Source organism: Mesoplodon bidens (genome assembly GCF_964165515.1).
Source record: "Mesoplodon bidens genome assembly, chromosome: 20".
NCBI classification, from domain to species: domain Eukaryota; kingdom Metazoa; phylum Chordata; class Mammalia; order Artiodactyla; family Ziphiidae; genus Mesoplodon; species Mesoplodon bidens.
The window spans coordinates 35,358,505-35,382,188 of NC_138181.1; the positions used below are offsets into that span (position 1 = coordinate 35,358,505).

Consider the following 23,684-nt stretch of genomic DNA (forward strand, 5'->3'; position numbering starts at 1 on the left):
CCTGATGAAAATTCCATCCCTAAAGGTTAAAAGAACGGGCTCGGCTTTTATAAGGGAAGAGGGTGAAGTCTGGGGTCTCATCAGCTAAAGGGCCTGACACCGGATGGCAGCCGGGCAGCCACCAGGCTCAGTGCCTCCCCGGGGCCGCCTCTCGGGGCTCCCCGAGCCATCCCAGCGAGAGGGGTTCTAGCAGGAGCTCCTGTTCTGGGAACGCCAGCTGAACTGCCCAGCTGAGACTCAAAACAGAACCGGAGGACTGCCTCCACGCCTGCAGGCCGAGAGCTGGGTCCAGCTGCAGCCAGACAGAGAAAAGTATGTCCACGTGACTCCCGGCTGACTCAGGGCTTGCCGTGAAGGGTTATTTCTTAGAATTTCACTCTGGGGATTGCGACACCACCCTTCAGATCGGTCTGTGCGATTGTGCAATCCTCTAGCGCTATAAATACAGTGACACTGCAGCCGCTGGAAGCCTCTGAGAGCTCAGCCTCCAAGGAGCCTCTGCCTTCCCCGGGGACCCAGGCCACCTGCCACCACCATGAGGGTCCTCTACCTACTGCTGCTGACTCTCAGCCTCCTCTTTTCGCAGATGGCCACAGGTGAGCTGGGAACCTGCAGCAGCGCCCGCCCCGGGGCTGAGTCTAAGGACAGCGGCTTGTGTGTCCCCAGGACAGAGCAGCAGGAAGGCATCCTCGAGGCTGAGCGGCCTGCTGGGGGCAGGGTCTGGGCCATCCCGGCAGCTAGGGGCAAGCGCGCCTGCCTGGATCATCCCCAGGCTGATTCTCCCAGGTGCCTGAGGGCAGCTGAGCTGCAGGAGGGCCAGACTCCCGTCTCTCTGTCTGTCCCTTAGGGCTCCCTTCCCTCTGCACTTGGCAGGGATGTGAGGCCAGCGCCAGGCAGCTCCCAGCCCCTCCCAGCCCTGTCTTTGTCTCGGGCATCCTGAAAGTATCCTATGGGGAAGGGGGTCACCTATTCCATCTGCAGAATGGCTCCTCATCCTGAGAGGTCAGGGTCCGAGCCAGCCGAGAGGTGCAGGCTGCCACCCCATCTCTCTCCAGGTCCCGGGGTGGTTTCTCCCAGGTGCCCTGCTGCAAGCAGATGCCTCCCGCCCCGCCCACAAGACCAGCTCAGCTGGAAGCCCTGACTCACCTGCGTGCAGGCAGTCAGAGATCCACCTTCCTTGAGAAATACGTCCACATCCTCCAGGGTGGGCCATTCCCCAGTGCAGAGCAGGGGAGCTCTGTGTCAGGCCCAGCTCCCCTGGGTCAAGGCAGCAGTGCCCCTGACGTAAGAGAAGGTGAGACTCTTCTGGCAGAATCGGGGATACATTTTATCCCAGCCCCGTCGCTCACTCACTAAGTGATCTTGAGCAAGACACACATTCTGGGTTTTAGTTTCCACATCTGCAAATTGAGTGCGCTGTGGCAGGTGGCTCTAAAAGTGTTAGAGCTCTGGAATTCTCTGAAAGACCCACTTGTGCTTTTCTCCAGGCCATCACTTTAGTGTGCAGACGTGCCTAATTTGCTCCAGGGTTGCCTCAGTGTGCCCCTCGGACAACTGGGTTCAGAGATATTCCAATGCAGAGTTTTAAGGTTTCCAGTTGGAATGCATAAGAGAGGTGGAGAAATTAATTTAGTGAGTTGCAACCTTGTTTTCTCAAAGGAATAGAAAATACCAGTGCATGCCACGCAGTCAGCGCCTCTGCTGTTTTATCACACTCATCTCGTTGCACGTGTGTTCGTACTGAGTAGCCGTGCAAAATCTCTTACTGCAGCTCATGTCACACTCAAAATGTTTGAAAGTCACTCTGTTAACGTGAAGAGTTCTTTTCAGTCTATGACATGTAAATATGATGATGAGCATCGCATGCAGAGTATAGAAAATGAAAGTGTTTCCAAGGGTATATGCAGGAGCAGCTAAACTTACTAATGACTCATGAAATATCAGCTAACATCGTGCAGTACTTAGTGCATGTGGGGTCAGCTAAGATGCTGTCCTCTGATGACAGGCAGGCCCTGTCTGGACAGAATTGTCAGCGAATGGATTCCAGGATGGGGACCGGGACCCTCAGGACCAGTTGCTGACCCCAGCTCATCTTCTAGAAGGGCAAGAGCAGCACCCACCCTCTACCTCCCAGCTGGAGCTGGGAGGCCGCGAGCGGCCGAGGTCCTTGCAGGGCAAGCACCACCTCTGTGGTGCCTCTACTGTCCCAAGACGTTTGCATCTTAAAAGACGGCCACAGGCCAGGGCAAACTCAACACAAGTGTTTTCTGGGGGATGTCGTGCTGTCTGGGTGTTGTTATCTGGGTGGGGAGGAAGAGCCCCAAGTGTCTTCCGCGTTGGAACACACAGGTGCCCCCAGCCTGTGTCCCCCGGGCCACAGCGCAGGCAGCTCTCACCTCCTCTCAGCTTTACCCTCAGGCACCGGTTATGGTTCTGGTCATTGCGTCCTCACTGCTGTGCAGGGGTTGTCACAGCGGCTGCAGCTGCCCCCGCTGTACCCACCCTGCCCGTGGGCCGCCCCGATGGATGCACAGTTGCTGGGTTACTGCAGGGAGGGAGCGGGGGCTGCTCAGCAACCCTGAGCCCCCGCCTGGGTCAGTTCACTCCTTTTCTGGAAGAGGCCTTAGACCTGGTCATTTCACAGGTAGGGAAATCGAGGCCCACGTGACCCGGGGGAACCAGTGTTCTGTGGTCACTGCAGGAGATCCTAAGACTTGACGTTCTCTTTAGCAGTTTTCATCTCTGTCAGAAAAAAAAACCAAAAAACGGGTTGCCCACTTGTATCTTATTCAAATGGTCTTTCTGTGAATGCAGAATGATGTCACAATGACAAGGCGACCCAGGTCCCCCAGGTCCCTCGACCCCAGCCGAGGTGTTGAGAAATCAAGACAGGTTGACATTGTTCCCTCACTGATTCAAGGAGTGTTTGGTTAAGAGCTGCTGTGGGCAGGTGTTGCCCAGGAACAGGGGATGCGCCAGGAAACACAGCCCTGGGTCTCATCTCTACACATTCCAGAAACAGAGCGGGACAAGAAAACCGATTACATAATTACTTAACTAAGGGCAACCGTGTTGTGAAATGCTGTTAAGTGCAGGATGCTAGGGGAACACATGACAGTGAGAGCTGAGCTGGTCTTGAGGAAGCTAAGGGATGGAAAATTGGAAGTCATTTTGGTGTTCATGATATTTTCAAAAAATATTTCTTTTAATTTCCTCCCAACATTTAAAAGTCAGGATATGCCACCAAAAAAAAAAAAAAAAAAGAAAATCAGATTTTTATCTTCTCTTTTTTAAAATTTAAAAAAGTTTTAAAACTTTTTATTTTATATTGGAATATAGTTGATTAACAATGTTGTGTTAGTTTCAGGTGTACAGCAAGGTGATTCAGTTATACATCTACATGTATCTATTCTTGTTCAAATTCTTTTCCCATTTAGGTTGTTACATAATATTGAGCAGAGTTCCCTGTACTACAGAGTAGGTCCTTGTTGGTTATCCAGTTTAAATACAGCAGTGTGTATGTGTTATCTTCTCTTAAAAACACAAAAGATGTGGCAACATTCCTACACGGCAACAGTGAGCTGCAACTAAACAGCGGCTGTGCCTCCAGATAGGACTCCCTCCCCATGTCGCTGCAGACCCCACCGGTCCCTAAGGCCTCACCTCAGCCCACTTCACAGATTTGTGTTACCCACCTGGCTGCAGTGGGCAGCTGGATTTGCAGCCCTGAATTAACTAAACCAGGGAAAGGAGAGAAGTCAAGGACAAACCAGACGGAAAGGATAGCTGGTGTGAAAGCCTAGAGATGAAGAGAAATAAAAAACCATAGCTCTCGCTTTTAGTTTAGTCCTCCCAGTGCCCCCGTGGGGGAGGAAGCATCGTTATCCCCATTTCCTGGGTAAATAACAATAATGAAGTCACATGACTGGTAGGAGAGCAGGGACTCACAGGCCCTCAGCTCCAACACTGCAGGCCGCTCAAGGCACAGAGCGCGCCAGGGAGCAGGGAGGAGCCAGGACGGTGACGCGGGGGCAGATCCAGTGAGGCCTGCGGGCCGCAGGAAACGCATCTGGGTGCGAGTGAGCCCCAGGGGGTTGTAAACCCGCGAGCGACGGAACCAGAAACGGCTTCGTTAAGAGACCGGTGTGCTGGGCTTCCCTGGGGGCGCAGTGGTGAAGAATGCGCCTGCCAACGCAGGGGATACGGGTTTGAGCTCTGGTCTGGGAAGATCCCACATGCTGCGGACCAACTAAGCCCGTGCGCCACAACTACTGAGCCTGCATGCCACAGCTACTGAGCCCGTGCACCTAGAGCCCGTGCTCCGCAACAAGCGAAGCCACCGCAATGAGAAGCCCGCGCACCGCAATGAAGAGTAGCCCCCGCTCGCCGCAACTAGAGAAAGCCCGCGCGTAGCAACGAAGACCCAACGCAGCCCAAAAAAAACAAACAAACAAACAAATAAATAAATAAATAAGAGACTGGTTTGCTGCCACATGGAGGTTGATTAGAGGAGAGGAAAGTAGATACAAGGGGATGGCGAGGACGTTCTTCCTGTAAACAGGGCCCACAGCTGTGCTTTTGCCGGGTGATCAGCAAGTTAACCAAACTTAATGCCGCTGATAGAGTCACGGCCCCATCCTCAGTCCCCGTCTTTCCTTTCCCTCCGGACATGGATACCACGTGCACTCCCGGGAGTCTGCGCCTCTGTTTCCTCACCTTTAAATTGACGGATGAGGCAAAACAAGTCCCAGCCCAACGTCCTGTGACCCTGGATCTCCACCTGGCCTTGATCACACCTGAGTGTCTCACTCTAAGCCTCACCCTGACCTGCTAGCCCGAATTCCTTCCACCTCTCAGAACTCTGGCAACAGCACCAGGAATGTGCCTGCTATGGCCTCGGATCCCGTCCGGCAAAACACGCTCCCCGGGGCCTCAGACACAAGCCCCTGATTCCTACGAAGCAGACCTGACAGAGGCACCCGACTAGCAATGCGGGGGAAACAGTCATCCTCAGAAATGCCGGTCACACGGCACCGGCTATGGCACTGCATAGTGCCACGAGCAACTCTGAAAACATCTCATTGAGTGTCCCCAGCATCTGCATCCGGCATGCGGGGACGACTCTTTTTTTTTTCTTTTTTTTGGCAGTACGCGGGCCTCTCACTGTTGTGGCCTCTCCCGTTGTGGAGCACAGGCTCCGGACGCGCAGGCTCAGCGGCCATGGCTCACGGGCCCAGCCGCTCTGCGGCACGTGGGATCTTCCCGGACCAGGGCACGAACCCGTGTCCCCTGCATCGGCAGGCAGACTCTCAACCACGGCACCACCAGGAAAGCCCAGGGACGACTCTTATCCCCACGTTAGAGATGGTTTTGCAGAGAATCTCAGAGAGGCTGACTTTTCAAATACTCAGCCGGCGAATACCAAGGACTCGAATTCAGCTCTGACTCGAACTCCTATATTCTTTTCCCACACTTCCCAAAGACCTCTGGATATGTCACCAGCAAATTGATTTATCCTAAGGATAATCTAGATGGAAGTGACTTAAAGCTTTCATGACCTTAATAGAAGGCTCTGCTGCTTATCAGTGGCCAGCAAGCGTTTCTAGGAACAGGGACGTCATGGGTGACCCGTGTGTGGAAGAGGGCCCGAGTTTTCATTCGGTTTGGAGTGCTGTTATGTTTTGCAGGAGTGGCTTGTGTATATTTGATGTCTTCCGCAGATAGCTTGAGAAGATCCACAGAGGTGAAGGCTGACCCTCTCTGGCCTCCACTGACCGCCTGAGCCACCAGCACCTTCCTAAGTGGACAGGCAGCCTCTAGTTCAATGTCCCCAGTGGGAGGGAACCCACTCACTCATGGGCAGCCCTTCCCCTGGCACACTGCCCACCAGCCACCCTGTCCTGACTTGGGAAAGAGCCCAGTTGACTTGCCCAGGCCCACATTCCGAGACGACCAGTCTCACATCACTTCCCACGGACAAGTCCCTTTATGCGTCACCACAGGTGTGGGACTCCACGGCCAGGGCTGGCAAATCTGGACTGCGCTCTTTAGCTCCTGCAGACCCGTGTCTGTGTCTGCTCCTCGCACATCTCAGATCCATGGGTCCCGTCAACCCTGTTCTGGCTCCTGACTTTCTCCATGCCTGTGCTTTTCTGCTGTGTATGCAGTGCAGTCCTCCAGGGCAGGGGGTAGGGGTCCCGGCAGGGGTGGAGCTCCGGCCTCTTCTTCTCCAAAACCCTTGTCATTTCGGCACTTCACTTCGCTTTAGCCTGGTGGTCTTTTAGTACAAGAAATTTATATTTTAGTCAAAAGCTCCCCAATTTTCCCTTCTGACAGTGTTCCAAAACTTCACTTGCACCTCCAACTGTATACTGTCAATCCAACTTCAGGGGAGAGTGCCGGGGAGCAGGGTCCGCTGCCCGTGGCCTGAGGACCACACTCCCAGTCTCAGAGCTCCCCACTCCTGTCTCTCTGAAAGGCTCTTTGATATAAAGTCCAAAGATCCCCGCATGTTTCCAATGTATCTTCTTCTCTATAGACTTTTCCACCTGCCCTTCTCCTTGAGCCTCCACCATCTGACCTGCACAGGCTGTGTCCCATCTCAGCAGCACTGACAGCGGCCCATGCCCCTCAGGTAGACTGATTTCCCGATGACTCTGCAGCAGTCGAGCCTCTCCTGTGTTCACGGCCATGAGCATTCTTCCTCTCATTGTCTTCTGGGACTGACCCACTGGTACTGATTTTCTAGTTAATTTCCTGCTACTTAATCACAGTAGCCCTTCCTTCAGCCAACATCTATTATTACAGTTGACTTAAAAAACAGTTGGTGTTAGGCTTCCCTGGTGGCGCAGTGGTTGAGAGTCTGCCTGCCGATGCAGGGGACACGGGTTCGTGCCCCAGTCCGGGAGGATCCCACATGCCGCGGAGCGGCTGGGCCCGTGAGCCATGGCTGCTGAGCCTGTGCGTCCGGAGCCTGTGCTCTGCAACGGGACAGGCCACAGCAGTGAGAGGCCTGCGTACCGCAAAAACAAAACAAAACAAACAAACAAAAAAACAGTTGGTGGTGTACTTGCACTTGGGTGGGATCATTAAGAGTCCAGCTATAAGTGGCCTAATAACTGTGTAGTGGTTGAGAGTCTCTCGTTTCGCTGCAAGCACAGAAGCGGGTACAAGCCTGCTTTCCTAACGGGCCTGCTCCCTTCACCCCATCTCACCCTTCCTTCTTACCTATAAGCGCGTTCCCTCTTCTCCATGTTCCTCTGGTTCATGGCGCTCCAGAGGCAGCCACATGATATGGTGGATTGTATTTCTCAGACCAGCTGAATAAGGACCAAGATAAGAATAAGCGCAAGTCTAGAGACGTACTATCATTCCTGGGAGAGGGGAGGAGAAGAGTGGGGCTGTGAGTTATCCGAGGAGCTTGCATGCCCGGGGAGTGGACGGAAACGGACCAAGGCAGTGATGGGAGAGGGTGTACACAGCACATAGCACAGGAGGCCCACAGTGCTAGGAATACACGGAAGACCTTTTCAAAAGCAACTCTTATTGTTTTAATTTTTAATTGTAAAGTATAACATGTATCCAGAAAAGTACATAAAACTCGAATGTATAATTTGATGAATTATTATAAAACAAGCACTCCTGGAACCACAATGTGAGCCCAGAACTAGAACTTGGCAGCACCTAAGAGGCTCTCCTCCGGGCTTCTCAGTCACAAATCTCTCCTTCCCCCAAAAGCGATCATCACTTGACTTTTATGGTCGTAACTTCCCATATTTCTTATAGTTTTACCATGTTAACATTCATGCTGAATAATATAGCTTGGTTTGTGCATACGTTTCAACTGACTACATGTCAAGAAGTGGTGGCATTGCTGGGTTGTAGCATATGCTTATACTACTGAATTTTAATGAATAATGCCAAAATGTTCTCCAAAAGCGTATGTATCAATTTACACTCCTACAACTAATGAATGAAAGTGCCTGTTCTTCCGTATCTATGTCAACACTTGATAATGTCAATCATTTTGAAATTTTAGGCATCTGGTGAGGGAAGTGGCATAGCATTGGCGATTTAATTTGCATTTCCCTGGTAAATAAGAAGTTGAGTACTTTTGTGTATAATTACTGGCCACTTGGATATATTTTGTGAAGTACCTATTTGTCTTCTGCCCATATTTTCTATCAGATTATCTGTCTTTTCTTAATGATTTGTAGTAGTTCTTTATATATTCTGCATAGAAGCTCTTTGTTGGTTGTAAGTATTAGAAATATCTTCTCCTACCTTTTGCCTTAATTTTTCACGCTCTTAATGGAAACTTTCCTTAAGCAGAGGTTTTCCACATTATTTTAATGTGGTTAAATGTGTCATATCTTTTCCTTTAGGGTTAGTGCTTTTGTACCTTAAGAAATCTTTTTTTACCCCAAAGGCACGAAGAAAGTGTTCAGTGCTGTTTTCTGGGGGCTTACTGTTTTTCCTTTTACATTTAGGCTTATAACCATCTGGCAGTGGTTTTTAGTGTGCATGTATGGTCCGAACTAAGGGTAAAGGGTCTTTTTTTCCACTATGAATATCCAATTGTCCCAGAACCAACCACTGAGAAGACCATTTTTCTCCACTGTTCTGCGGAGCCACTGTTGTTCTACTTCAACTCTCCATATATGCATGTAGCTCTTTCTGCTGTCCTACTTATGTATTTGTCTGCCCTTTTATCCTCACCACACTAATTACAGTGGCTCTGTAATTAGTCTCAAAATCCAGTAAAACAAATTCTCCCGCCTTCTTTTCTATGAGTATCTTGGCTATTCTTGGTCCTTGGAATTTCCATATACATTTTAGAATCAGTTCATCAAGTTTCACTGAAAGAATCTCTTGGGATTTTATGGTATTGCATTAAATCTGCAGCTTAATTTGGGGAAAATTAACATTTTAAAAATAATTAATCCTCCAATGCTTAAACATAGTATTTCTACTAATTTAGGGCCTCTTTAAATTCAAAAAATACTGTATTCTTTACAGATACAGGTATTGCACATAATTTCTTAGATTTATAACTAGGCATATTTTATGTTCTTCTATATGGTGTTTTAATTTTATTTCCTTTTTTTCTGTTGGTTGCTAATATACAGAAGTAAAATTCATTTTTTCTTTTTTCTTTTTTGTATGTTGATCTCAGCAAATTTGCTAAATTTGCTTGTTCATTCCTTTTGGATTGCCTACATATAGTCATAATGTCTGCAAACAGAGACAATTTTATTTCTTCCTTTCCAACCCTTGTACCTTTTTTTTTTTTTTTTTTTATCTTATCCCCCTGGCCAGTACTTCAAGTACAATGTGGAATGGTAATGACAATAGCAGTTATGTTGGTCTGATTGCCAATCTCATGGAATGTTTTCAATACTTGACCATTAAGTGTACTGTATGTTGTAGGCTTCTGTAGGTACTCTTTATCAGATTAGGGAAGTTTCCTCCAGTTTCTTATTTGCTAGGAGCTTTTTTTTTTTTATCATGAATCAATGTTGATTTTTTTCCAATATCTTTCTGCATCTATTAAGATAATATAATCATTGGCTGATTAGATTATGGGAACATTTAATCTCCCTGGGCCTCCGTTTCCCTGTCTGTAAGTTAGGAAAAAGTGACACATTCCTTGGAGAATTAAATGCAACCATAAACGTGTTAGTTCCCCACCAAAGGAAAGATGACCAGCTTCAGAATCTTAGAAATGGACGAGATCACATAATCCAGTCTCCTCAATTTTAAATTTGAGAAGCTGGGGCTCAGAAAGTTTGAGTGCTTTGCTAAAAATCACACAAATTCATTCTAGAACAAGGAATGTACCCAAAGTACCCTGACATTGAATATGTTGCTATTTCTTTTGGGTCCTATAATGTACTAGATCCTCAAAGATAATGCCAGAAATGAGTTCCCGCTGAGTGTGGGGACACCGTAATTCACTAGCAGAGAGGTGGAGTGAGAACTGGTGGGGGTCATGGGATTTGCCTCTGGTCCTGGCTCTGCCTGTGGCCAACTGCATGCCCTGGGGGGCATCGCCAGACCTCAGCTTCTTCATCTAGGGAGAGAATCACAGAGAGGTTGGAGTAGTTGAGCTCTGAGGTCCATCTGGGCTCTAAAAAGCCACAGTTAGTTGTATTTGGGTCTCCTCTGTTTACCCAACAAAAGGAAGGGTAAATATAACATTAAATATACATATATTTGAATGTTGGTATAAATACACACACACATACCAACAACAACAAGAAAAAGAAAGTGTGGACCTTCTGATTTCAAAGGGCTTTCACATTTATTAGCTTCATCCATCTTCCTAGTAACTATCACTTGGAGGACATACTGAAAGAAGGATTCAATCTTGCAGCAGGGGTTGGACTGAGTATCTTTCCAGCTCTGACATCTTCCAAGGAAGAGCAACAAAAGCTGGAACTGGAGATTTAGAGAGTCTGGTTGACTATGACCTCACTGGAGGTCGATATTGTGGTGAGGCTTTTAAAACCTGGAACAATCTTGAACAGCATCGGCAGGAATCAATACAATGTACAGAAAGAATACAGGCTGGAGATCAGGAGACTGTGTTTTGTGTGAGCAACTGAGTGGCCTTGGCCTAAGACGCTTCCCTGGGACGGTGGGACCAGCATGTCTCTCAATGCCCTTCCATCTCCATGGCAACACAGTCCAATGAGATGTTCTGTGATGATGGAAATATTCTACCACTGCATGGTCCAGTGCAGTAACCACTAGCCACATGTGGCCATCAGGCACTTGCAATGTGGGTGATGTAGTTTCGATGAATTAAAATATGAATCACCACACGTAGCTGGTGGCCAGCACATGGCACAGCACAGCTCTGTAGTGAACAAAATGAGATGAAGCCTCTTTTGCTTTTGGTAGATGGGACACATCTAAGGTATTTTGTGTTTATTCCGGGCCTCAAACTTAAGGAAGTCTATCCATGAACTGAACACATCCAGAGGAGAATGAACAGGGTTGTGAAGTGTCTGGAAACTAGACACTGAGAAAAATGAGAAAAAGACTTTTAAGGCAGCAGAATGACTGAAAATGGGACAGCCTTCTGAAAGAGTGATTAGACTTGTCTGTATAAAGCAGGAAAAGCAGCAGTAGCTGGAAGTTACAGAGAGGACAATTTCCATCAGTATGAAAACCAAGTGTCCAGCAGGCAGAGATTAGAAGCCTGTCTCCCAGGGTGACAACGGCCCGCTGCATTAGTCACCTAGGCCTGCTCTAGTGTGGGTGGCTTAAACAACAGACGCTCATTCCTCATAGCTCTGGATGGTGGAAGTTCAAGATCAAGGTGTTGGTTTGGTTTCTCCTCGGCTGACAGAGGGCCGTCTTCTGTCCTCACATGGCCTTTCCTCTTTGTGCTCACACATCACTCGTGTCCCTTTGTGTGTCCAAATTTCCTCCTCTTATAAGGACACTATTGATTAGCGATCACCCATATACCTCATTTAACCGCCATCAGCTCTTTAAAGGCCCCATCTCCAAATACAGTCACATTCTGAGGTCCTCGGGGGCTTAGGGCTTCAACTATGAATTGGGGGGGCGGGGACATTGGGGGCGCGGTTTCAGGCCATAACACCTGGCAACACAGAGACACAAAACAATGGCTAGATAGCCGCTTGCCAGGGGTATCAGAGGGCAGCTTTTTCTGCTGGATACAGTGGAAGATGAGTCTAGAGGTCTTCAAATTATGAGATTCTGTGACGGGGAGGAAGACAAAATAAATTCCAACTGGGGAAATGATGAAAGCTTTATAGAGTAGCTGTAATTTTAACCTGACATTAAAGGCTCATAGATTGCAGCAGACACGGTGATGGGGTGGGGGGCGGTGGGCAGGGATTCAAGCTGGAGGGAATGATGTAACTAAACAGCACAGGAGTAAAAGGAAAGTTCAGGAATGCTCCTGGAATTAGAAAGATGCTTCTGCATTTCTGAAACAAAGGATGGCAACAATACAAAGTGGTCGAATACCTATTTGGGGACTAACGTGAATTCCCTGTACGCCAAAGCTCCCCGGGCAGGAGAAAGCCCACTCAGAACCCTGCTGTTCATCCCTGGCTTTTGTTTGGCCACAGCGGGCATAAACCTCGGACGGAGGGGTCTCTTCAGATGCCTTATTTCATGCACAGACTCACAGATCAACTGAGTGCAAAGCTCTTGGAAGGGAGACCCCTGCGACGTGCTTTGCAAAGGGTTGTCTGTTCTGCTTTCACCGAGTGTTCTGAAGTCCCTGTGGCTGCAAGCCAGGAGTCTGAAGTGCTTTCTTTCCCTTCTCGTAGGTGTTAACCTGCTTACGGCTCTCGGCCAGAGGTCCGACCACTACATATGTGTCAAGAAAGGGGGGACCTGCAACTTCTCCCCCTGCCCGCTCTTCAACAGGATCGAAGGCACCTGTTACAGTGGCAAAGCCAAGTGCTGCATCCGCTGACTCTGGGCTGGAGCGTGGGCACAGGGGACCCGGAAGCCAAGTGAAGTACTTGTAACTGTTGTTTGAATAAAAGAAGGTTTTTTTGAGACATACGTCCTTCAGACCAAAATGCGTCTTGTGTCTCCTTTTAGAAGAGGTTCAGAAAGTATGAAGGTCACAAGGGCAGACAGGCTGGGCCACAAAGCCTGTCCAGGATGGGACTGGGGGATGCTGACTAGGCCATGGCCTGTTTCACTGCCACTTTGTTTCATCACCAGATCTACCCATGAGGGATGCAGGGGGTCCACGTGAGACTAAGGACACCTGATGATGAGATGACGCAGCTTCAGGCCTCCCCCTGTCCCAGCAGAAGTTCACCCCTGACGCATCAGTCTCAGCTGCCTGTCCATCTGCAGAGGCCAGAACCGCGGCCCTTTCTCCTCCCTGGGCCGGGGGCAGTGAGTTGTGGTTTGATTGACCTCAGCATTTGAGAACCTTCGCTGGGACCATAAAGCTATTCCTATTTCAACCTGTAGGCCTAATAGTAGGGTTCCCGGGTGACCATGCTTCACTCCAGCACAGTCACGTGGTCCGTTTACAAGTCACTTAGAAAAGCATCCTCTACGACCACTGCCCCTGCCTTTCATCATTTCTGCACCATGAGGCCTGTGGACACCCACTGGTGGGGAAGAGGGAGCTGCCTTCCCTTTTGTCCAATAAATTTCTTACGACTCCTGACGATACGGGTGCTCCTGTCCTCTCCTTCATCAGGCAACAGCAACTCCACATTCCACTTCGATAAATGGCAAGCACAAATAAAAATCAAACGTTATAAAAACTTCGGGGGAATTCCCTGGCGGTCCAGTGGTTAGGACTCCTCGCTTTCACTGCCCCGGGTCCAGGTTCAATCCCTGGTCAAGGAACTAAGATCCTGCAAGCCACGCGGCACAGCGCCTCCCCCCCCAAAATTTGCCCCCATCCCCCAGTGATGGATTTAGACGCCACACCCCTCTTTTGGGAGGGAAAGGCAGAGGAGATGCCATTATGCTGTGGACAGTAACCGCTACTCGGGCGTTCTCTGTAACAGGAACACGGCAAGTGTTCATTACGGTGCGTCCAGGCCTCCCCCTTCTCCGGAAAAGCTAAGAAATAATCTGTTGACTTAAACAAATATTCACAACCTAAAAGTTGAGTTATGTTTTATTTGGCGGGCAAGTTTAGGACTTCAGGCCCGGGAGGCAGCATGTCAAGTAACCCTGAGAGAACTTCTCCCAGGAAGCGAGGGGGGAGCCGGGTTATACAGAAGTTTTGCAGCAAAGGGCAGGTAGTCAGGAACGTCAAAAGATTATTGTTGATTAAAGAAAACCAGATATCCCAAGTTAAGGAATTTAACTTAGCGCTTTTCTATGTATGGGAAGATACAGGAGTCTGGGCTCCCTGAAATCATTCCTTTGATGTGCACCTCAGCTCTCTGGGGCCAGTATCCTGTGTGTTCCCATCCTGAGTTTCCTCGGGGCTCACGGTAGGGAGTGGCTGCAGTCTGATGGCAGCTAGATGGCAGGCATTCTTTCCTTCCTGAGTTTCCTCAGGGGTCACCAGCTCACCATCGGCTGTGGTTGGATGACTGTGACATCCTTTGTTTACTGATATGGCAGGCAATATTCCACTTATCCCCAGCCACAAAGAGGTCACTGACCATCTCGGGAAGGTGGTGGCATCACATCAATAGCCCTGTCACCAGAGACTACAGGCTCAGACCAGAAAGACTAGCAGGGTTCTTGCAGCCCTTCCCAGCCCAACAGCATTTGGCCCCAGGCCTTACATTCCTCAGGGGGTAGCAAGTCTTAAAGGAGATGTCCCATCTCCTCTCTGCCTTCTCTCCTCCACCCAAATCTCCTCGGAGCTTTTGCATTCACCTACACCTGTGTGCCCAGTGTCACCCTCCTTTGGTGAAACTGGAACGCAAAAGATATTGCCTGAACCAGCCTGGAGGGAAGATGGCTTTGAAGTTAAGGGGGGCGGTACATGGGGCTGTCTACAAAGCACTTCACTCCCGAATGACTGAAAGGCCCAGTTTCATGGTTCCTATTATAGGATCTGTCTAGATGAAGAGAAAGTATGGATTTGAGTAAGCTGTACATACAGACCTAGATCCAACCCTTTATGACCGTGGCTGTCATTAAGGAATCGCTGAATCACGTACCTTCATAGTCATTAAACACGCTGACAACTCTGAGTGTGAAAAGTGTCCACTGGAAGAGATCAGTGTTGCCTGGATGCTGTTTTAAGGACACCCTCCCCTCTTAATTACTGCTGCCTTTTAGGGTGCTGTGGTGGATGGAAGCCTAGTTTACATTAGTGAGTGAGTCTGCTGTTTCCTATCATGAGCGATACGCTGGGTACTTTGATCAAGAGTTACTCGAATGCCAACATAATTGATTAGTGAGGACCTCTACCATCACTGCAGTTGTGTCAGCAAAGCTGGACATTGCAGCCCAGATCTCTGGGAAAGGACGCAACACATAATCACCACTAAGGCACACTATATACCTGCACAGACAGGCATGGGAGCTGCATAGTCATCCTGCCAATTCCCACCTCAGTCACCGAGGTACTTCACAGGAAGGCGGCGTCATGCACAAGGCAAAATGCACCCTCGCTTTGCTTCAAACTAGCGTTTGATAGTGAATTCGTATGGCCTCACATTGGGAACAATGTGGCATCCTGGCTTCCATGGCTCGTGGGCCTACAAGGCATGTCACCCAGTCAAGTAGAGAGACCTGCCGTGGCATTCCAAGCGTTCTTGTTTTCATGGGCACTAGCAAGTCTCAGCCATTCAAGGTTTCATCACAAGTTTCCCCAAAAGGGGGAACTTTCTCCAATAAAAAAGAATGAACAAGGGGAGAACTGGAGCTACTCATATACATGTTAGTCTTCAGAGTAAAGGCATCTGTGTTAGTCAGGGTTCTCTGCAGAAGCAGAACCAACAGGATGTGTGTATATGAGGGAGATTTATTTTAAGGAATTGACTCATAGGATTGTGGAGACTTAGTGAGTCCAGAATCTAATGGGGAGGCCTGCAGGCTAGAGATACAGAAAAGAGTTGCAGTTTGAGTCCAAAGGCAGTCTGCTGGAAGAATTCCTTTCTTCTTGGGGGAGGTCCATCTTTCTTCAATTAAGGGCTTCAACTAATCAGACGAGGCCCACCCACATTATGGAGGGCAGTCTGCTGTACTCAGAGTCCCCTGATTTCAATGTTGTGTTGTATATATTTTATTTTCTGTATATTATGATGGTTTGGTATCTTTTTAAAAAAGCAACAAACAAACAAAAAACCCAAAACAAAAAAACACCTTTCTGGCTGGGAAGAAACTGGTCTTCCTGGTGCTAGTCAATGCTTAGAGCAAAGGATCCAGCTGCGAGCATGCGTTTGCTATGCCAGCTATGCAGTCCAGAGCCAGGCCTCCTCTATGTGGCTCCCACTTTACAGGAGATGACATTCCTCTGCCTGCATCATGCCAGGGCGACTAGAGAAAGCTAGCTGCCTGTGACTTAAAGCTCACCAAAATTATTCACACTAGCCGATCCTCAACGAATTCCCTATGCTGCCTTGTTTTCCCATGGGAACCCTAATAAAGGTTCTGGACTCTGTCTCCTGCCCACACCACTGTTTCCCCGTGTGGCCCTGTGAAGTGTGCCCCGCCTCCCATCTCTAGGACCTGTGAGGATAATAAACTTTATCTTTCTGAGCCTCTCCTCTGGCTCCTCTTGTGGCCTCACCTGACTGACCACCTCATAAAAGAACACAAAACAAATGTTAATCTCTGTTAATGCTCAACCAAATATCTGGGCACCATGTTCCAGCCCAGTTGGCACAGAAAATCAACCATCAAGGCATCTTTAATGGCACCTTAGAGGCAGTTATTCTGCTGGGCAGACATCCCATATTTGTACCTGAAAACAAAGATCTCTTATCGGCATGACCTACCCACGTCAAGGTTCCCACTTGGCTTTGCCTGTCAAAGAAAAAGCTTATGAGGAAACAGGTCTTCCAACAGAATAGCTTAGGAAACACACTCTTCCTACCTAGAACACAACTCAGATCTTTATCCTTAACTGGGAACACACAACCAAGAAAAAGAAGACATGTGAGGCCAACCAAAGGCATGATGGAGAAAGCCACATTGAACAAATACAAATTGCCTCTGAGAAAGTACTGTTAATCCTGGAACAAAAGAGAACTTGTAAAAATTGTTATTAGTATCATCAAATGGATGAAAGGAGATACTGTAGTCACACATTGCTAATAAAATGCCCTGGGGAAACCTCAGAGAATGCAAAGAAGACAGCCACTTATGGATTGCTGACAAAATAAAAAAATTTAGTTCAGTGCAATATTTAGTAAAGCAGAGAAATGTTGTGATGCCTTTAAGAAACATTTCCATAAAAAAAAGAAAAATTGACATTTAGATGAAGGTCCCCTAAGTTCCCCAAGTTTCCAGAGACCACAGGAGCTGGTGGAGCCACCAGAAGGACAAAGTCCTAAATGGTGACGTGGAGAAAGTCACCTCCTGAGCAGGAACATCCATGGTATGTCCTCACATGAGCTAGAAAAGGACTTCTAGGGTGTTAAGTCACTAAACTTTGAAAGTTTATTTGTTATTATAGCCAAAGTAGCCCTAACTATTAGACATGGGTCCATACGCAGCCTCTAACCCAAGACTGATGAAAAGTGAAACCCCCAGTTGATAACTCCACAGACCTAAGGACCAAGCAGAACAACCTGAAAAAGGAGATTTGAGTTCTAGGATGGATTTCTGTGGGTGGAAGGGACTCCATGTATTGGATTGTAGGCTAAACAGCTGAGTAAATTTTACAAGATAATAATGTAATACACACACACACACACACACACACACACACAATATTTAATAGCCTCTGGAAAACATCTCCGTGACATAACTGTGGTCCAAATATAAAATTATTTCTTACTTTTCAACCCTTAGAATCAACTACGGACGATGCAGTGAAGATTTCTTTAAGGTTACAGATTAGAATACAGTTGTTACTGATGTGGCTGCGTCAGTGGGTAACTGAGAGCAGTTGGAAGGCAGATGGGGAAGGAGAGACAGGGAGACGCGTCTTGTTGTACATGGTGGGTAATCAGGGATATTGTCTAAAGTTGTTGCATGAGAAATAGATATAGAAGTGCTATGTCCTCCCAAAATTTACACGTGGAAGCCTAACCCCCAATGTGGTAGAACTTGGAGGTGAGGCCTTTAAGAAGTGATTAGATCACGAGGTGGAGCCTCATGGATGGAATTCTCATAAGAAGGGTCAGGAGAGATGGTCTCTTTCTCTCTGCCATCGAAGAGAACAACAAGAAGGCAGCTGCCCACAAGCCAGGAAGCAGCTGTCGCCAGAACCTAACCATGCTGGCACCCTGATCTCCAACTTCCAGCCTCCGGAACTGTGAGAAATAAATGTTTCTTGTCTAAGTCACCCAGCCTACGGTATCTTGCTATAGCAACCCAGACTATGACAATGAGTATATTATATAAAGGCATAAACTAAACCAATAAAATAACTAGAAATAATAACATGCCCTCTTATTTGGACACAAGAGGGGGAGGGGTAGTATCAACTAAATCCTCGTGGTTTATGGGATAACAGACGGTGTTTAAAGTTAATAAGTGAAAACACGAGGCACGAGCGTGCCATTCAGAAAAGGAGCACAGCCGAACGTGAAAAATGGTGAAAGGTAGTTGCTTCCTGTTACAAATACTTTTTAAGAATTTAGTTTTCATAAAATACGTGTACAAGTTTTGTAAAATGTATGCAGAGTGTCAAATGTATATTTTGGAGATGTAAGACATTACTGTTGTCCAATGGAAAAACCAAAGCCGTGTGAACCCGCGCCCCTCCTCAGAGCAACTTCTACAAGAACTGCATCCGTGTTGGTTTCCCGCATTGGCATTCTGTGGAAGAATGGCCTGCTCCTGGGAGGTATGTACTGAAGTATTTAGGGCTGAAATGTCACGATGCTGGCAAATTCCTCTGTAATAGCTCAAAACCAATAAAAGTTGCAAAGCGATTAGGACTGGTGGATCCAGAGGGAGGGTGTACAGGTACGCTCTGTACTATGCCTGCCTGTATGTGTCCGTCTGAAGCTTTTCAAAACGAAAGTTGGGGGGGATGAAAAAAATCATCAGAACCAAGGTTTTCGATGTAAGAGAAGATTCATATAAAGTTAAAAGGTTATATTAAAATCCCATAGTCTTAAATTTGAATTGGGATTATCACTAGAAAACCCTAGCTTTTTCCCCTCTTAAAAAAGTGTGTATTTCTCAGCCCCTGCACCTAAAAGTGCAGTAACAATGAGCACCCCTGGCACACAGGCCATGGGTCACTACTCTATCCCACGAGAAAGAACCAGGATGTCTTACAGAAGCAGAAGAGTCCAGGTCTGGAGCATAAGATGTACAAGATGAGCCAGGGGTATGTTGTGGTGCTCAAAAGTAGGGAAGCTACAAAGGTTGATGGGTCACGTCCATGGAACACTGGCTCCAAATTGATGGGGACTCAGCGGGCAAGGATGGAACATTTTTCATCACAGCAGAGACTCATGGCTACAATTGATTAAGTATTTAAAATATATAAACACATTAAATATATAAAAGTATAATATTAAATTATATTTTAAACACATCAAATACGTGAGGTCAGAATGATACTTAAGAAACAATATTGGGCTTCCCTGGTGGCGCAGTGGTTGAGAATCTGCCTGCCAATGCAGGGGACACGGGTTCGAGCCCTGGTCTGGGAGGATCCCACATGCCGCGGAGCAACTGGGCCCATGAGCCACAACTACTGAGCCTGCGCGTCTGGAGCCTGTGCTCCGCAACAAGAGAGGCCGCGACAGTGAGAGGCCCGTGCACCGCGATGAAGAGTGGTCCCCGCTTGCCACAACTGGAGAAAGCCCTCGCACAGAAACGAAGACCCAACACAGCAAAAATAAATAAATAAATAAATTTATTTTTTTTAAAAAAGAAAAAGAAACAATATTATTTATAATTGGAGTTTGTTAAGGTGCCAACTTATCACTCTGGAAACTGGTACATAGGAGAAAAGGTCAAGCATTTATTCTGCCCTTCCAGTACAAACTGTATTTTAGGATAAGCAAGAATTATATGAAGGAAATATCTTACTTATAGAAAATTTCCAGCTAATAGATGAAGAAGGGATTGAGCAATGGAATATTTCCTGCCATATCAGTAAACAAGGGATGTCACAGTCATCAGCTATTGCAGCCCTCCAACGTGAGCCCGGAGGAAACTCAGGAAGGAAAGAATGCCTGCCATCTAGCCGCCATCAGACTGCAGCCACTCCCTACCATGAGCCCTGAGGAAACTCAGGACGTAAAAACACAGGATACTGGCCCCAGAGAGCTGAGGTGCGTATCAAAGGAATGATTTCAGGGAGCCCAGACTCCTGTATCTCCCCATACATAGAAAAGCGCTAAATTCCTTAACTTGAGATATCTGGTTTTCCTTAATTAACAATAATTCTTTGATGTTCAGACTACCTGCCTTTCATTGCAAAACTCCTATATAACCTGGCTCCCCGCCCTGGCCTCCTCTGAGCAGTTCTCTCAGGGTTACTTGAGATGCTCCCTCCCAGGCTTGACAAAGTCCTAAAAATTTCTGCCAAATAAAACACAGCTCTTAACTTTTAGGTTGTGTGGGGTTTTTTTTGTGGTTTTTTTTGGCGGTACGCGGGCCTTTCACTGTTGTGGCCTCTCCCGTTGCGGAGCACAGGCTCCGGACACGCAGGCTCAGCGGCCATGGCTCACGGGCCCAGCCGCTCCGTGGCATGTGGGATCTTCCCGGACCGGGGCATGAACCCGTGTCCCCTGCATCGGCAGGCGGACTCTCAACCACTGTGCCACCAAGGAAGCCCCCACTGCAGCTCTTTTAAAGAATGTTTCCACAAACCTAAGTCCCAGACCTTCTGCATCAGTGGACCCTGGTGACACTTCTATTCAATGACTCACCAGTTGTCACCATGTAGGATTAGATCATGATGTCAGTGGTTTAGCACATGGGTCTGCAAACATTTTCTCTAAAGGGACAGATAATAAATATCTTCAATTTTGCCAGTCATGTGGTATTTGTCACCACAGAACTCTGCCATTGTAAAGAGAAAGAAGCCATGGATAATACATAAACAAATGGGAGTGGCTGTGTTTCAATAAAACTTTATTTACAAAAACAGACAGCATGGCAGATTCGGTCCAAGGGCCATAGTTTTCCAACCTCTGGTATAGAAGACTATGCTGATTCTGTCCAATGTTTAGACTGAGAACTACTAGGGAAATGGGTGTTTCTAATAAATATATATATATATTATTACATATGTATATAAATTTACATATATATATATGCTTTTTCAATGAATACTTTAGAAGTACTTACCAAAATATAGAAGTATCCAAAAATATTGAAAAATAATAATTTGTAAAATCATAGTATTATGAAGGCTTAGGAGAAATACCTATAACTCCCCAGCTTTTATTTCCTCTGACAGATCACAGGCTAAACACAACTTACAGACAAAAGCCACCTAAGGTCTTTATTATTGTAAGTCCCAAAGCTTGGACACAACAGGTCTTGATGGAAATTAGGTCCCCTTTCAGTGGGGTGCACGACCGTCCTGCTCGGGCAGGTCCGAGAGAGCGCGCCCTCCCCTGACGAAGTTCTCGTACCATTACTATTTTGATCAAGGTTGTCTTACCCCAACCAAACCCTGAAAATTCACAAACATAAGTAGAAAAATATTTTCCTGTCACAATCAAACAAATTACAAAACAGTAATGAGACAAAAAATGGCTTAAAATACCACTCTTCCAATCACATCTGCTGTTGACCCGTCTTTCCCTCATACTTCTCCAGTCCTGGATGGCCCGTGTACTTTTCTTCAGAATCGCACTCATGGCATATGTGCCGTTCTGACTCCTGGGTACAGTTTAGGTCCACAGCCCACCTGCCCCTCCCCTGTGGCCTCATCAGAACCACCATGCTACCCCTCCCCAGTGAGTACAGAGCGCTGCGTTCCCCCCCAGTCATCCTGGGGGCAGATTTACATCCTCTCCCTCTCCTTAGATTAAGGAGCAACATAACCCCCCTCCTAAGGGAGAGATGGGAGGGGTCCTTTAAGATCCAGAGAGGGGGTTTCTTGGAGTAACTTTAGGAGATGCTGGGCTCAGAGGTGACCCGTCTAAGGAAAGGCGGCTGAGTTCTGCAGATGCTTGAGGGATGTAAAGGGAAATGTTTTCATCTAGAGCAGCCCTTGCCTGGAGCACACCCAACCTGAAGGCTGAATGCACGCCAGCTACGTCTAAGCAACCAGAACTGGTCGATGACTAAGCAGCGGGAGTGACCCAGCGCGACAGCACCTCACGCACCTCACTTCAGACGCTTCTGACCGACGAACAGTGGGGCTTGTTGCAACCACCCGAGGGCAGACTCACAGCCCCACGGCGCCGGTCCAGAGTGCACACCTCAATCACTCATTAGCAGAGTCTCTGCGAGCTCACACCTGCCTTTGGACATATTAGACCTCCTAAATCTTCCCTCTCTCAACATCCCAGGGACCTGATTCATTGCTGTGAATTCCCTTATCGACAAGCGAACAGACGTGGGGGCCCCTGCAGTGGTCACTGTGTACAGGACCTCAAAGGAGAGGAGGAGATTCTAGGACGGGACAGGAGACAGGCTCTCCTCAAGAGGCAGGGAATCGTGGTTCCGTCCAGAGCTCACCAGCTGCAGATGGGACCAGATGGGACCAGAGACCCGCCACAGGGCTGGGAAGTTGCCCCTCACTGTCAGCCTCCCTCCCGGGATCGCCCATCACTCCCTGGTCCTGGGGGCAGCCGAACAGACCACGACAGGATGGCTGTGGGGGCGGCAGGAGCTACCCACGCAGTCCACTCGAGATGTCGTGTTTTGGTCACTCATCGGAGAAAGAGCCGTCGGGTCAGACATGCGAGCCCTGGAAGCAGAGCGAGCGCCTCCCCTCCAGCCCTGCGGGCTCCCCTGGTGGCCCCGTGGGTGAGAGGGGCAGGCTGCCCGGTCGCACACCTGCATCACCAAAGTTGGTGCACAGCAGAACGTGGACTTTGGGGCTTTAGTACCGGCCCAGTGACTCTGCCTATGGAAACCGGGGTACAGTGTGGTTAGAGGCTCCCTGTCACCCAGGACATTGGTGATCCATCCCGGGACAGCAATCGTGCAGTGGCCATCGCACCACCACATTCACCATTCACCCCCAAACTATTCCTGCCTCTGCCTTAGCCGGAGTTTGGGACCCATTTGTCCTCTGTGCCCAGGTCAGTTTCTTTCACCATCTCCTTACACTCTGCGGTTGGTGAGTCCATCTCCCTTAGATGCGCTGGGGAACGCCTGGCCCCAGCATCCAGGACCCACCACCAAAGTAGTTCACACAGAAATCCAGGTGGTGTTAGAACCACACGCTGATTTCCAAGTCGCAGAGACCTGGGTCTCTGGACAAGCAACGTCCCTGATGCTTGGCTTTCTCGAGAATATAAAAAGGACCAGGATAGATTTACCCGCAGGGTTGATGTGAGGACTCAGTGGGCTAACTCACGTGTAGCACTGGTGTAGCACTGGTGTAGCCCAATCCCTGAGACACAGTGACAGCAGGGACTCGGTGGTGCAGCTCTCTGCCCTGTGCGAGGCCTTGTTACTGAAGGTGTAGCCATTGGAGGCAGATGTGTCATCCTCTTGCCCAGCAGGTCAGTGCTAAGGAGCCTGGCCAGCCCAGCTTCACACGGCTCCTCCTGTCACTAACAAGCCAGTTCTTCCGCTTCTGTGGGTTGAAGAGCTTCCCTCCGTGGCACAGTCTGACTCAGGGCTGAATCAGAATACGTGTGCAATCAGGGACTCGGAAGATCTCAGGGCTACAGAAAGCCATTATACAGTTCACGCTGAGAAAGACCTCAGAAACCATTCAGGGTGCAGAACGGGGAGGGCCCCTGGGCTAAACCCCTTGTCCGCCACCTCCCAGCCGTGCCTCCTTGGAAAGAAAGAAGGAAGGAGAGAAGGGAGGAAGGAAAGAAAGAAAGGAGAGAGGGAGGGAGGGAGGGAAAGAGGAGGGAGAGAGGGAGGGAAGGAAGGAAGGAAGGAACAGAAAGAAAGAGAGAGAAAGGAAGGAAGCAAGAAAG

General features: G+C 48.3%; 1 protein-coding gene across 1 annotated transcript; it reads left to right on the plus strand.

The window, feature by feature from the left end:
* The first annotated feature begins 384 nt into the window (after positions 1-384).
* DEFB1 (defensin beta 1) lies at positions 385-13,175 on the plus strand. Its single transcript, XM_081220825.1, has 2 exons — positions 385-596; positions 12,315-13,175. Exons 1-2 carry the CDS (start codon positions 536-538, stop codon positions 12,461-12,463), a joined length of 210 nt encoding a protein of 69 aa, XP_081076951.1. The 5' UTR covers positions 385-535; the 3' UTR covers positions 12,464-13,175.
* Positions 13,176-23,684: the final 10,509 nt, after the last annotated feature.